General features: G+C 32.2%; 1 protein-coding gene across 4 annotated transcripts in view; it reads right to left on the reverse strand.

Annotated features, from left to right (window-relative positions):
• The window catches only part of PTBP3 (polypyrimidine tract binding protein 3), an 89,373-nt gene that overhangs the window by 36,830 nt on the left and 37,052 nt on the right, over positions 1–15,491 (reverse strand). For all 4 annotated transcript variants that reach the window (XM_072959929.1, XM_072959927.1, XM_015248349.3 and 1 more), the window contains exons 3-4: positions 9,589–9,758; positions 6,364–6,510 (exon numbers count right to left, since the gene is read on the reverse strand). In XM_072959929.1, coding sequence (XP_072816030.1) covers positions 6,364–6,510; positions 9,589–9,758 — 317 coding nt within the window. The remainder of the gene's footprint in view (positions 1–6,363; positions 6,511–9,588; positions 9,759–15,491) is intronic.

The following is a 15,491-nucleotide window of genomic DNA, read 5'->3' on the forward strand; positions in this document are numbered from 1 at the left end:
ATGCACACTAAGATTTTGGTCAATGAAGTAAGACTACATTAACAATTTATTCCCAAATGCCTCAAAAAAAAATTAAAAGTTCTTTATATTGTATCTACCACTCTTTAAAAATTTTGTGACTGTCTCAAAATTTAAAATACTTAAAAAATTAAGTAGGTGAAAGAAGGGAAAACTGAAGGGGGAAAAAGCATGATTAATGACTATTAAAATGAAATGCAACTTTTCATTAGTCAAATTGTTTCATACTTATAATTCTTAAGAACAGTGATAATTAGTAAAACATTTATGCCACAAAATGAAAAAAATCCTATCACTTTAATGCAGCTTCTTTCATTTTTAAATATTGTATTCACTTGTAGTTCTAAAGATCACAGTACTTTGTGTGCTATTTTATAGTAAAATTTCTTGTTTTGTTTCCGTAATTTTACTTTTTAGTTTACTATTTATTATACCACATCTCCAGTATTAGATGAGTAGCTTTCCAATATTTTTGTATGATAAATAATATTAAAATAAATATCTTTCTGAAAACTAGCAATCTTTTACTTTCCGTATGTTTAACAGTTGAACAACTTCCACTTTTATACTTATACACAAATCTTTTTTATACCTTTTAATAGCATTTTTATGCTATACACAGATTTTTATGTATCAGGTAATGCATAAACTGCCAAATAATCCATTTCCACATCATCATCATTATCTTTGAGAACAATATATGAATTATTTGTTTATGTCATTAGCTTTTAAAACTATGCTCTCATAAAGCCAGGTGTGTGGAATACTGAGCAACTCAATCCTGTTTCAAACATGGAGGTTTATTTACTTTACACTGGGCTCCCCAGTTAAGATTTGATTTGGACAAAAAGGGTTGTACTGCTTTCAAGTTTGAAGACTGGTTCACACTTCCACTTTGAGCCTTTCATTAGGCAAGGGTGAGGTTAGGAGGTCATCCAAAAAAGACCCAGAATTGACACAGGTGTTAGAATTAGCAGATAAGAACATTAGTTATTATAATTGTATGGCACACACACACATACACATACACACAGAGGAAAGGTTAAGTAGAGACACGGAAGATAAACAGTGCTGTCCAACAGAATTTCCTGTGATAACGGAAATATTCAATATCTACAGTATTCAGTATGATAGCCACTAGCCACAAGTGGCTAGTGAGCACTCAAAATGTACCAAATGCAACTGAGAAACTGAATTTTTTAACTTATTTAAATTAAGCCACACGTAGCCAGCAGCTACTATATTAGACATCACAAGCCTAGACTGTCTAGGGAAAAACGTCATCATAGTGAGGCTCTCAATGGAATGATGGTTCCTTTCCTTTTTAGATTAGGATGATTAAGTCTTATCAAAACTAAGCCTGCACATTCAAAAGTAAACTTAACCTCACTGACTTTACTTCACTACCCCCATCAATCATTCTATCAATCCTTCTTATTAAACAACTCTGCACATATGCTCACTGCTGCTGCTGTCGCTGTTACTACTGTTGTCGTTGCTGTTCCTCTCCCTTCACTCCTTCCTCTTTGGTACAAGGGATACCACAGTGGAAAAACATGAGAAGCCATGGTATATATTGTCCCAATTATTCCAGACTTGTCAATATTCTCTAGTACTTCATGGAGCATCGAGTACAAGGATCTCTGTGTAGCAGGCATACAAGAAAGGCTTTTGACAATAAAAATCTCAGAAAAGATTGATTTATTTAATAAGTAACATCGAAAAGTCTGAGGAAAAACAATGTCTTCTTAATATGAAGAGATTTCAGACACACAGAAGACATTTTCTGTGTATCTAATGCTAAAATTATGACGCAGAAGAATTCTTACTATGGGAGATAATTTTTAAATGTTTCAGCAACATTTCAAATCTGAAATGTTTACATTAACTATTAGTAAAGGGACTAGCAGTAGTATGTTCAGAAAACCAACAAATATTTTTTCGACATGGGGGAGGTCAACATACTCCATGTAAAATTTAAACATGCCTGGATAATGTGGAGAAGTCATTTCTAAAATTGAGATGGAAATGAATATACAATAAAATGCACAGATTTTAAGTGTTCAGTTTGATGATCTTTAGGGAAATCTTAAGGAAAAGTTCTTCCATAGTCACCTCTTTGCAGATTTATAAACTTCCATCTACAAGGTCAAGAAAAAGTGCCTATACAAAAATGACTACTTTTAATACAACCATTTCTCAAACACTGTATCTCAAAATACGATCTAAATTATTTAGCTATAATTTTAGTTTAAATCAAGGGACAGAAATACTTGATATTCACCCGACTCTCTGGAAACTATGTCCATAAGCTGGAAAATAAGTTATGTGCATGTTTTCGGATATTCAGTTATTCAGAGAACAAAAGAGAATAAAACAGTAATTTATCAGCTTCCTGGGGCTGCCTGAATAAGAAGACATCTGGTACAGTTTACATATACAGATATATATATATTTAGGACTTTGAATTTTTAAAAATGATGACTTTCTCAAACATCAATGCAAAAAATTGGACAAAAGTAACAAAATGGAAAGGGTACTGGGAAGAAATCAAGGCTATCTAAGAATAAACTAGGTCATTTGGGCTGGCTTTGGTTGCCAAGCAACTGGGATTTCTTACAGTTTCCTTTTAGAATAATCCAGTGTTTTAAGAGTTTTATTAAATTGTTTATTGCTTCTTCAAGAATTACACTAACATATTTAGGAATCACACTAATGAGGAAACTGCATGACTTACATAAAGGAAATTAAACCCTCTACTGAAAGACAGAAAATAAAAAATAACTTCCTCTTCAAAAGGATTAGATAGCAATATAGACATATTAATTATCTTCAAATTAATCTATAAAATCAACACAATTCCAATTGTGTTTTTTGGGGTTAGGAGTTACCAAAAGAATTCTAATGTATCTGGAAAAATAAACAAAATATAGTAACCATTTTTCTAAAAAGACAGAGTAAAGAATAGGGCTTTGCCCTTCAATGTATTAGGCACAGAGACACTGAAACAGGAATGGAACAGAATGGAATCCAAAAGGTAGTCCAGATTAGACATGAAATTCATATCATGTGAGCAACACACACATATGGGTAGACGGGGGTCATGTAAGCAGAATGTGTAGTCATGTCTAACAAGTGAATATATGCATGTTGTAAGTAGGCATAGCATGTGTTTGGAAAACTAGAATATGACAAAGAACAAGTTTCACATGAGTGGTTAATAAATGGGTTATACAAAAAACAAGAGAAATTGGTCACTGGGATTAAAAAAAGACCAAAGCCCTATTCTCACTCATCATCCTGAAAATATTCTTAAAAAAACAAAGATTTAAATATTAAAGACAACCAACACATGAATGTATGGTAAGAAAACATAGAAAAAAAATTTTTATTTAAATCTTGTTAGGCTTCTAGGAGTATGGTACCCAAGTCAGAAACCATAATACAATTTAAGAGATTTGACTACTAAAATAAAAAGTATTTTAAAAACTGCATTAGTAGGCAAAACTCAGAGACAAAGAAACTAGAATGGTGGTTGCTAGCGTGGAGGTAAGAGAAATGGGGAGTTAATGTTTAATGGGTATGAAGTTTCAGTCTGGGAAAATGAAAAGTTCTGGAGATGGATGGTAGTGATTGGTTGCACAATGTGAATGTACTTAATGCCACTGAACTGTACACTTACAAATAGTTAAGATGAGCAGCACTATTTACAATAGCCAAGCATGGAAACAACCCAAATGTCCATCAACAGATGACTGGGTAAAGAAGATGTACACACACACACACACACACACACACACACACACACACACACGAATACTACTCAGCCATAAAAAAGAATAAACTAATGCCATTTGGAGCAACATGGATGGGCTTGGAGATCATCATTCTAAGCAAAATAAGCCACAAAGAGAAAGAAAAATGCCATATGATATTGCTTATATGTAGAATCTAACAAAAAGGACACAAATGGACTTATCTACAAAACAGACTCACAGACATAGAAAACAAACTTATGGTTACCAGGGGGTAAAGGGAGTAGGAAAAAATAAACTTGGCATTTGAAAACGGCACCTCCTGGGGAGTGATGGAAATGTTAGCTATCTTGATTGTGCTGGTGGTTTCACTGGTGCATATATCTACCAAAATTCATCAAATTGTATATCTGAAATATGCATAGCTTATTGTACAGGAACCACACCATAATAAAGGTGTTAAGAAAACAGTTAAAATGGTTAAGTTTTATGTTATATATACATATTTACCACAACTTTAAAAATGGGGGAAAAACTGTATTAACAGAAATTAGTATAAATACTTCACAAGTTATTAAATAAAAGTAAGTAAACAATAAGATATAATCTGTCATCTATTATATTAACAAAAATGAACAGGAAAACTGCTTGCTCATATGTTACCAGTGGCACCTTGAATCAGCAAATAGTCTTTACAGAAAGCAATCATGCAACATATATCAAAACACAAAACATGTATGTTCTTAGTCCTAGTAATTTTGTTGTCATAAACATAAATTAATAAGACAATGCTGCAAGTGTGCCGAGATATATAAGAATGCTTCTATAGTACTGTCTGTAAAAGCATAAAATTGCAAACCATCTGAATATCTATTAACAAGAAACTGGATAAATTATTGTGGGGCCAACTGGTGTCCTTCAAAGTCCAATGACCCCCACTTCTGGGCTCTCAGATGTCTGCCTGCAATCCCTCAAAAGATAAAGTACATTCTTTACTGGGAGTGTTTGCCCTAACAAACTAATACCCCTAGGTAATGCCTAATCTCACAATAGCTCAGGCTGGTTTGTTTCAGCCCACGTCTTCACCTTAACAGAGTCATAAATCCCACTGTCCTACACTTCTTACTTCACCTCCAACCAATCAAAAACGTGCACAAAAACAAAACAAAACAAAATTTGTGCACAAGGCAATCATACACCTTGTGACCTCTCGGTACCTGATGCAACCCTCCCTAATAAAAGACCTCAGCAACCAACCCTTAGGGCTCACATAGGCACCTCTGTGGCCCACTGTTGTCTATGGGGGCTTACCTATTAAACTCCTTGATCTCTGGTAAATTCTTTTACCACCCATGCACCAGCCCACTGGATCCCATGACAATTATGGCTGACCTTCTTAAGGGAATATTACTTAATCATTAAAAAATTATAAAGTAATTCTAAATTGCTGTCATGAAACATCCATAACATACTGTAGATAAAAGATAACAGCTTTCAAAACATTAGGATTCCATCGGTATAAAATTATATACATAGATAATAATAACACCTGAATGGAAAAGGGTACACACTAAAATGTTAGCAAAATGTTAGTTAATTAGTTATATCTGGGTAACCGGATTTTTTTTTTTCTGGAATGTTTAAATGTTTTACCATTAGCATGTATCCTATTTATAATTCAGAAGGCAATTTTTCACTTAGAAAGTTTTATTCTATTTTAAAGTATCTAATATTTTATTTACTCTTAGGTTTACATACTTTATTATATGCCATAAAAATCTCTTAAAACAAGTTAAAGATTATTTGCAGGAAATGTCACTGTATTTAAAAATGTGGAAAACTATAATTTAAATTTAGCAGATTGCATTACAATGACTCTCAACATTGAATCAAAGAGCTGAAGGAGTTCTTTTGCCTAGAGCAAGAGTACAGGGGCCAAAAAATGCTCTTTAACGTAATAAAAACCTCTTTCTTAAAATATACTTGCTTTGTGGACAAATTTTTCCTACCCTATAGTAATTTCAAGTGACTGTTTTAAAAATCAACCTGGAAGACACAAAAGTTTTAATATGAGCTGTATCAAAATAAAAACTGGAAAATAAGGTAAGAAACGTTCATATTTTACGTTCCACATTCATCTTGGAGAGTCAAAAATCATTTAATGAACATATCTACACAAACTCTTATTAACATCTTAAGTTCAGTTACTTAACATCACAATAGAAACATCACTCAACTTCTTAATGCTTTTGTTATATATTCTGTAAAAAGAAAAAACTGACTTCTATAATTCCTTTAAGATCTGAGATTTTGAAGGGAGACATTTAACAATGTAAGTCTTGTGAAAACAGTTTGAATAGAATACTAAATACGTGCCATTTCTAACACTATTACTTTCAAACATATTTCTAAATGGCACAGCTTTCTTATTCTTAAGCCTTTGGGTAAGAATTTACATACACAATCTTTATTAATAGAGTATCCTAAGATGAAGAAAAATGTATGATTTCCCCCTTCAGAAAAACAGAAAATTAAATTTATTATACCATGTGTTCTCATAACTGTTTCCAAAAATACCTTTAATACTTACAGCTTGATTAGGTAGATTGTCAGTCTTAAGTTCTCTGTGATTGGAATACTGAATAAAAACAGGCTGACTTCGAAGGTGAGGAGTAACAGGAGTATAATAATTCACCATAGTAACAGCAGCTTCCTCAGAAGCCATTTCTAAGAAAGCCTGCAATAAACACAAGAAAGTAAAGTGAAAGCGCCTGTTTTTGAAAGGCAGCAAACTATTCTGCATTCTAGCTTGCTCTAAACTCATGCATTCGCAACAGAAATTATATTGCCCCCATAGGGATGAAAAGACTTTAGTTTCAAAGTATATCTTTGATATTAATTGAAAGTATTTTTGAAAAAAGTTGGGTTCAATAAAGGATTTTGGGTTGGGAAATTGCCCGTTGATTAAATGGTTTTACGCGGTTTTTGGTTTTCCTCTTATTTCTGTTTCTCCTAAAACCTGTAAGTAATTAAAAAGGCAAAAATAAATGTACACATCACTACTGTAAATGGATGCTTTCAGGTGTTGAGATTTAATAGTTTCTTCCTAAAAAATTCTCAGACATGAGGCATATTGATTTGCTCTCCTTTACCTTTTTATGAAACAGCTATTTATGAATATAATTAGAGCATTCATGTGTAAAGCCTCTGGAAGAACTTCCTACGTTAAGTCAATATTGATTTGAGTAATTCAAGTAACCATTCTTGGATACCTGTAATCATTGTACTAATCTTAGCTACCTGAAGAATAACCCAAGAACTGAGATGGAAGAAGCTCCTTGGTATTTATGTCTTCTTCTTTATATTCTGTCAGGACTCCTGTAACTTCTGAGACTGGAATCGGATACTTACAGAGCTTTAAGGTGGCAGGTTTTACCACCCTATCTTAATGGTTAGAAGATAAAGTACAATCATATACTAACTGTTCTGAGCACTCAGAACTATCTGTAAGAATATCTCAAATTTAAAATGCAGAAAGAACCCTAGATCCAAATCAATGCAAATTTCTAGTGAAGACAATTCAATTCTTTTTACCACAATAGAGCATTTAACTAGTAAGCATATAGTAACCACTTCACATTATGTATAAAACATTTAAAATTTACTTATGAAATATATTTATTACTAACAAAATTTATTAAACAGAGGAAATTGCAAATAGCTATAAATCAAACTATTTCTTCGTTTATAGTTACCTTACTTGTCAAGTGTTTCCATTTGGCAAATATTCCAGTAAAGGAATATTAACTTGACAAATATTAAATATGATGCTTAACTGTAACAATAAAATGTCACAACTGAATCAATTAAACGCTTTAACTAACAATATTCTATGAAGTAGTCATATTAGCCACAATACAGTGGATCACATATCATTAACTGATCCACAATAAACGAAATTCCACCGTCTTTGAGGAATAAAACAGACTTCAAGACATTTACAGTATCTAAAAGTTGTAACTGTCCACGACACACTTTAAAGCCGGTATCCAATTGTATCAGTAGTATACTTTTCTTAAGTTTTCTGAGAAGTAGATAAAAATGATCAAGGTTAATAAAAATAGCTGTGGCAATACTTCCTATCTACCTGGATTTAATCATCTTTTCAACAAAAAAAACTTCAAACTCTTCTAACAATATACACTGTATGGGGAGAGTCTCTTTCTACAAACTCTTTACTAGGTGTTAAGAATTCCCACGTCTAACATCAGTCACACAGAGGAAAGGTTAAACAATGTCTTTGGAATACGTGATCCTTGTCAGAGGAAATTTTTCTTAAATACATATATGACCTAAAAATTCATATGGAAAAATATATTTTTTCACATGGAGTCCAGTAAAAGAATTATGTTTTGCCAAAGTATCTAGTCAAATGGATCAAGTTTTATAATGTAAGGTGGAGAGAAAACCAAGTCACTACCCACAGAAAGGCTGATGAAAATAACCCCTACTCTGCCTTCAACACCACCTCCAAGAACCATGGGAAAGATTACGCCTACAAGCACTGCTAGTGACTCACATCAGAATCTCTTGCTGAAGTATATTACTAACAAGATGTTTTCTAAACAGGATTTATGATCAAGATAAGCAATTAACAGTACAGTCAATTAACACTACAGATAAATATAAACTACAGCCAATAGAAGAGACAAAGGAAAGTTATGACATTCTGCTGCCTCTCAGAGCTATCTGACATAATTTATAGGATATACTATATGAAACATGACAATGTATATAACACGTAACTGTTAAGACACTTCACAGCCATTAGACATGGCCATGCTGACTCTTTTCAAACTGTGTAAACAACACTCTTCTCAATAGTGGCAACTATGACAAAATAAAGATCTAAGTGCATGTACCATCTGCAAAAGATGTTAAGATAAATGTGTAAACATAACTAGGACATGTCATTTAACTTCTCCAGTTCTTAATAACCACATCTGCACTAAATCGGGGTGTTAAGTAAGTAGTTTACTAAAAACAGGAGTCTGAATCAGACATCATCATCCAGTCTCTTTCACGATACATCTATAATGTTTCTTAAACCTATTTACGAAAAGTACAAGAAACATAGTGACTTAACACAATGTACTGCAAAATGTCTAAGGCCAGATTTGTGGTCCTCTTTTTTTCAGCAATGCTGAGTGTAAAAATTTTCAGGACAACCGAAAACAAGGAAAGAACTGAAGAATTCATCCCACTGAGGTCAGAATTGAAACAAGAAAGCACACCATTATTCAAACCAATGACAAGTATTATATTTTTGTCATGGTCACCACAAACACAAGTTTCCTTATTCATCTTAAGAAAAACTGATTAAATTCTGAAATGAAGAACCTCTTACAAACTCTTCCAAATTATTAACCAAGCTACATATTAATTCTACAACTATAATATACTAAACATTTAAAAATAGATTTTAGAAAACATAAAAGTTCTTTAATTTGCCAAATGAGGTATGGCTTATATCCTCCCCTTCTCTGTCAGGGTCTTCTTATAATCATAAGATATTTTCATTAACGATTTTGTAACTAACAATATAAAATATGTTTGTTAACAAGTCAATGAATACGAGATAATTCTGTATTAAAATCTGTTGTTTTTTGTCATTAAAAAAATTCTATTTTAAAAACCACTTTATATAAATAGAATGAAATTTAGAAAATACAGAAAAGTTCAAGGAAATAAAAATCACTTTTAACACTAACACCCAGAGATAATCACTGTGGATTAATCTTTAAAAATTACATACCTGGCTTTTTCCTTTCAACATCAAAAGATTAGTTACTTTGCCAAATGGTAGACCTAATGATATGACCTCTGCTTCAGTAACATCACTTGGAATTTTGCGAAGATGGAGAACACGGGAAGGTGAACAGGGAGGTCTATCTCCTTTAAATTTCTTGTTGTCATTCCCATTAGCTAAAAAATACAAGATTTTAAAACAATTATTAAAACCAATTTGGGTTGACATACTATATTAACCATATTATCACATTTGATCTTCCAAGAGTTTCAGGTTTTGAAATTCAAGGAATTATGGGGCTGACAGGGGGAGAGTACAAGACAGTGGGAAACAAATCCATCCACCTTCCAATGAATGGGTTTTTCGTTTTTCATTGTATTTTCTTTTTTAAAAATTGAAGTCCGATTTTTTAAAAAACATACATCCATGGTTAATTGATTTGAGATACACACGCACACAAACACATACATACAAATACATGCACATGAAGGTACTGGGGACTGAACACAGGACCTCGTGCATGCCAAGTGTGTGCTTCTACCACTGAGCTACCCCTCCGCACTGAAGTCCAATTTTTAACTTCAATTAAAAGTGCTGGGTAAATGAACTACATACTTAATAGCTTTCTAAAACCTCTAAATATTTAACTATTTGTTGTGCATAGAGAAAAGTATTTATAATATCTTAAATATATTTTAAAGATATTTTTCTAATTTATCCTATTACTAAATAAATAAGAATAATAATTTTTATGAAAGACTATAATAAAATTTTGTATTTATTACACCCTAAGAGGATTTGGATTTGAGCTGTATGTTTATGAAAATTAAGTTTATTTCCTAGATGCTGTGTAATTTTTACTGATCTATTTTTAGAAGTATTTTTAAAAGCTAAACTGTGGTTTCCTAGGATAATCTTATTCCTTATCATATAATAGGTAGTTCTTAACACAGACATCATCATCTTGCTGGAAATGAACATCTTTAGCCCCACTCAGACCCACTGAATCCGAAACAATCCAGAAACCTGTGTTTTAATAAGCTCTCCAGATGATTCTGAAGCAACCTAAAGTTTGAGAACCACTGCTATAAAACAAAGAAATCCATTATCCCAGTTTATAGCCAAATTTTATTTAAAGTCTATATTTAAACAATGACAATAACTAGAACTGATAAGCCTGTAATGAATACTCAAATTTATGTACATAAGATTCAGAAATTTTTTTTACCCACTGTATAGCACAGGGAACTATATTCAATTTCTTGCAGTAACATACAATGGAAAAGAATCTGAAAAAATATATATGTGTATGTATAACTGAATCGTTTTGCTGTACACCTGAAACTAACATTGTAAATCTACTACATTTCAATAAAAAGCAAGATTAAGAAAAAATTCTGAAAAATTTTTCCCAGAAACAGCACTAGGTAAGTGCTGAATGCAAATTATCTGAAAACCAAAAGTTTCAACACAATGCTTAACACTAGTAGGAGGAAAATATAATCTTTCCAAATGCCTAAAATTGTCATTTTTCTAAACACTGATGGAACTGTACTATCAGATATCTGTGATCTGATAAACAAATTTCATGAAGACCACATAAAAATTATCTGGCAATATTTTGTACCCATATCCATGACAGAAAATCTAACTTGTTTTCAAGTAAACAGGTTGACTTAATATCAAAAGTAGCACTTGCTCACAAATTCTCCAAGTACATGAATGCAGGCAGCACCCTATCCTGACCCAAAGACTATCAATTCCTAAAGGTCCTTACAGGTCTGTGTCTGTATACTACAAATATATAGGACAGACTGGGGATGGGGAAAATAACAGACAAATATTTATTGGGAATTAATCTGGGAGGTAAGAGGTTCCTTCTCCTCCTCTTTCTTATCAGTCATCATGAAATACTGATTTTTCCCCCTCCAAAATGACTGATTACATTTCCTCTCCACTCCCAATGTCGCCAATCTTCTCCCTTTCTATTCTGCCTTCCTCTAGTCTCACTCACCCTCCACTTCCACTCAGATCCAACATCGTATCATGCCATTATTCTAGTCTAAAAAACCCTGATGGGCTTCCAGTTACATAAAGTATCCATCAGTTTCTAGTTTTCACACTGTTTTCTCTCACATTGCCTCATTCGAGTTGACACATAAAAACATACTACATTAAATCTTATTAATTTTAACAGATGAAGAGACACAGCTTGAGATTAAATAATTTTTGTATATAGCTAGCAAGTGAAAAAAGCATTATTCAAGCTAAAGATTAAAGGTATAATTTTTTAACCACAAAAATCTCAGTGTCTTACCATTCCTAGGAAAAAGTAAGCAACTTGACAGTGACAACAAGAGTATGTGCAGGTTTATGAGGATTATGGCAATTATTGTCCCTAGATTAAACACCAAACCCTACCTCCTGGACAGGAGTGAAAGTGAAAGCCAAGCACGAAGTGCTTTGTGCACCCTCCCCATAAGCCTAGATGGCTAGACAATACCACCACTTTGTGCATTCTTAACCAGGACAAGGTGTTAAAGACCACAAAAACATCCTCAAGGCAAAAGGCTCTTTCTTACCAGTTTATCCAGAATATTCCAAAATAAATGAATGAACATTAAGAAGGTTGCTTCTTTAACTGCAATATTCATAATCTGTGTGAAACTATGTGTGAGAAAAAAGGAATACCTACACAAGCTATTTGAGCCTGTGCTGCACTATCAAATAAAGACCTATGGTGACAAATTTTAATCAAGAAATATGCAATTATAAATCACCATTTCATGTTGTTAATTGTTCTGCATTATAAAAGTGCCTGTGCTATGTTAAGAGCATGGGCATGAAATCAGACATCTTGTTCTGGGCAAGTTACCTGACATAACTGAGTCTCAGATACTTCTCCTATAAAATGAGGATAACAGTATTTGGAAAATGTAAAATGAGTATTTGGAAAATTAAATTAGATAACATATTCAAATGCTAGGTGCATTACCTAGTACACAGTGATCTATTATGCATGTCTACATTTTCTTAAGAGGGCCTGTTTTACCTGGAAATTATGTTCTTTTTACTTCTCTGGTGTTAAAATGATGATTGTAGACAACAGTGGTTTTTCTCTCTTGATGATCTTATTTTGCAAAATTAAGACATTGCTCAAAATTAATTGAAAATTGTATTAATCTAGGAAATCTAAAAGTCTAAGACCTACTCATCTAGATGACCCAAATAAGGCTACATCTAAAGACTTGACAAATATAATCATCTGAAAATGGAAAATGTATATAAGCAATCATATGGAACCATAATTTAATAAAAGAGGAAACAAGGAAATTCTAAAGCACTGAATACATAACTCTGACAAAGTATTCTCTGTACAAAAGATACAGACTTTCCAAAATTTTTATCATGAAAATAAGCATTCAGAATACCTAGCTTGCGTAAATCTTGTATTTTTTGAATAAAGTGAAAACTCCTGAATGCCTACCACATATTAATCAAGTTCCAAACATATAAGTAGAAGAGGCTTTTTAAAAAATTCATATATTTTCATCTCAAAACTAAAGGGATCTACCAGGAAAACTATCCTAGAAATATAACCTTTCTAAAATTTTAACTTTATCAGGGTATATTTTAGATATAATAAAATCCTCCTATATTTTAAATGCAGAGTTTGACAACTTTTTTCTTGACTTTTTTTAAAAGTTATAGTCATTTTACAATGTTGCGTCAAATTCCAGTGTGGAGCACAATTTTTCAGTTATACATGAACATACATATATTCATTGAGTTTGACAACTTTTAGCAAGTGTATATACCTACGACCACAAAAAACATTGAACCTGGACTTAAATTTTTTTTAATATTTTGAACAGTGTTCATCATTCATTTAATTGTGTATTAAAATTATAAATATATCTCAGAACATAAACAGAGCAGTGTTCACTTCAAAATATTTTCTAATTTCCCTTGTGACTTCTTATTTGACCCCTGGATTAAGTGTCACTTTTTTCTTCTAAACTACTGGAGATTTTTTCCCAGCTATTTAAAGATCATGGTTTTTAAAAATTTCTAATATAATTCCATATTTTTTCCCATATATTCCATTTCTATATAATTTTAATGCATTCATATTTACTGAGACTTGTTTAAAGACTCAGTATATAGCCTACCTTGGTGATTATTTCACGTGAACTTGAAAAGAATATGTATTCTGATGGTGCTGGGGAGACTATTCTATATGTCAGTTATGTCAAGCTGGTTGACAGTGTTGAACACTTCTATATTAGGGGATCTGCAAACTTCTTCTCCATGTTCACATAAATATTTCAGACTTTGTGGGCCATACAGGTTGTCACCAACTATTCATCTCTGCAGTTGTAACATGAAAGCAGCCGTAGGTAACATGTATATGAATAAGCATGATTGTGTTCAAAACAAAATTTTATGTGTGGACACTGAAAATTGAATTTCATAAGTTTCACATATCACAAAATGTTCTCTGTAAAGTTTTTCACCACTTAAAAGGTAAAAATCAGTCTTAGCTCACGGGCAATACAAAAATGGGCAATGATATGGATCCCGGATGCCAGGGTTTGCTAACCCCTGTTTCGTATCCTACTGATTTTCTATCTATTATGCTATCAATTACTCAAAGAGGAATACTGAAATCTCCAGCTATAATTTGTTTATTTCTCTGGTGAGTTCTATTAGTTTTACTTCATGTATTCTGAAGCTCTGTAATTAGGTGAATATATATTTAATATATATATTTATCAAGAAATATAAATAAATAAAATGGAATACAAAGTAATAAATAATAAATAAATGATGAATAAAAGGAATACAAAAAATAATCTAAAGAAAGCCAGGAAACTAAGGAAAAACAGAACATAGAATATATGGCACAAACAGAAAACAAATAGCAAGATGACAGACTTAAACCTAACCACAGGAAAAATTACACTAAGTGAAAATGACACAAAAATTTCAATTGAAAGGCAGAGATTATTAGTCTGGGTAAAAGCAAGACTCAATTATACAGTGTGAATAAGAAATCCATTTTAAATATAAAATCTCAGGTTAAAAGTAAAAGGATGAAGAATGATAAATATGTAAATACTAATTGTAAGAAAGCTGGAGTGGCTGTACTAATATCAGGCAAAGTAGACTTCAGAAAAAGTAGTATTGCCAGGGATAAAGAGAGATAATTCATAATGATAAAGGGATCAGTTTACCCAGAAAACGTAATATGTCACAAGTAAAAGGCACAAATATTGTACACATAAAAGGTAGATAATCTAGATAATCTCTGCTTTTTAATTATAATCTGTACTTCTTTTGTTTACTTTTTTTAAGTGATTGCTTTGGGGTTAAATCAACAATAAGCATCTTTAACTTACCAGAGTCTACCTTTAAAAATACTACAACATGTAATAACAATACTATACACTTTTCAAAGTGTATGTCTGTTTTCCTTATCATATCCTTTGTGTGACTGTCATATATTTTATTTTTTATATAAGCTATAACCCCCAAATATATTATTATCTTGCTTTAAATAGTCAAATACTTTTTGGCTTTTTGTATCTTGTTTTATTCACTTATTGTGTCTTACAGACCTTTCCACAGAGTGCTCTACACTTTTTTTCACTGTGATGTAATACACATAGAATTCACTCACTATCTTAACCATTTTTAAACGTAGAATTCAGCATTGTTAAATACATTCATAATGTGCAACTATCACCACCATCCATTTCCATAATGCTTTTCATCTCGTAAAACTGAAACTCTATACCCATTAAACAGTAACTCCATATGTCCCCCTTCTTCCCACCCATAGCAACCACCATTCTACTCTCTGTCTCTAAGATTTTCACTACTCAAAGTATTCTTATTTCCTTTTG

Source organism: Vicugna pacos, chromosome 4 (assembly GCF_048564905.1).
Source record: "Vicugna pacos chromosome 4, VicPac4, whole genome shotgun sequence".
NCBI classification, from domain to species: Eukaryota; Metazoa; Chordata; class Mammalia; order Artiodactyla; family Camelidae; genus Vicugna; species Vicugna pacos.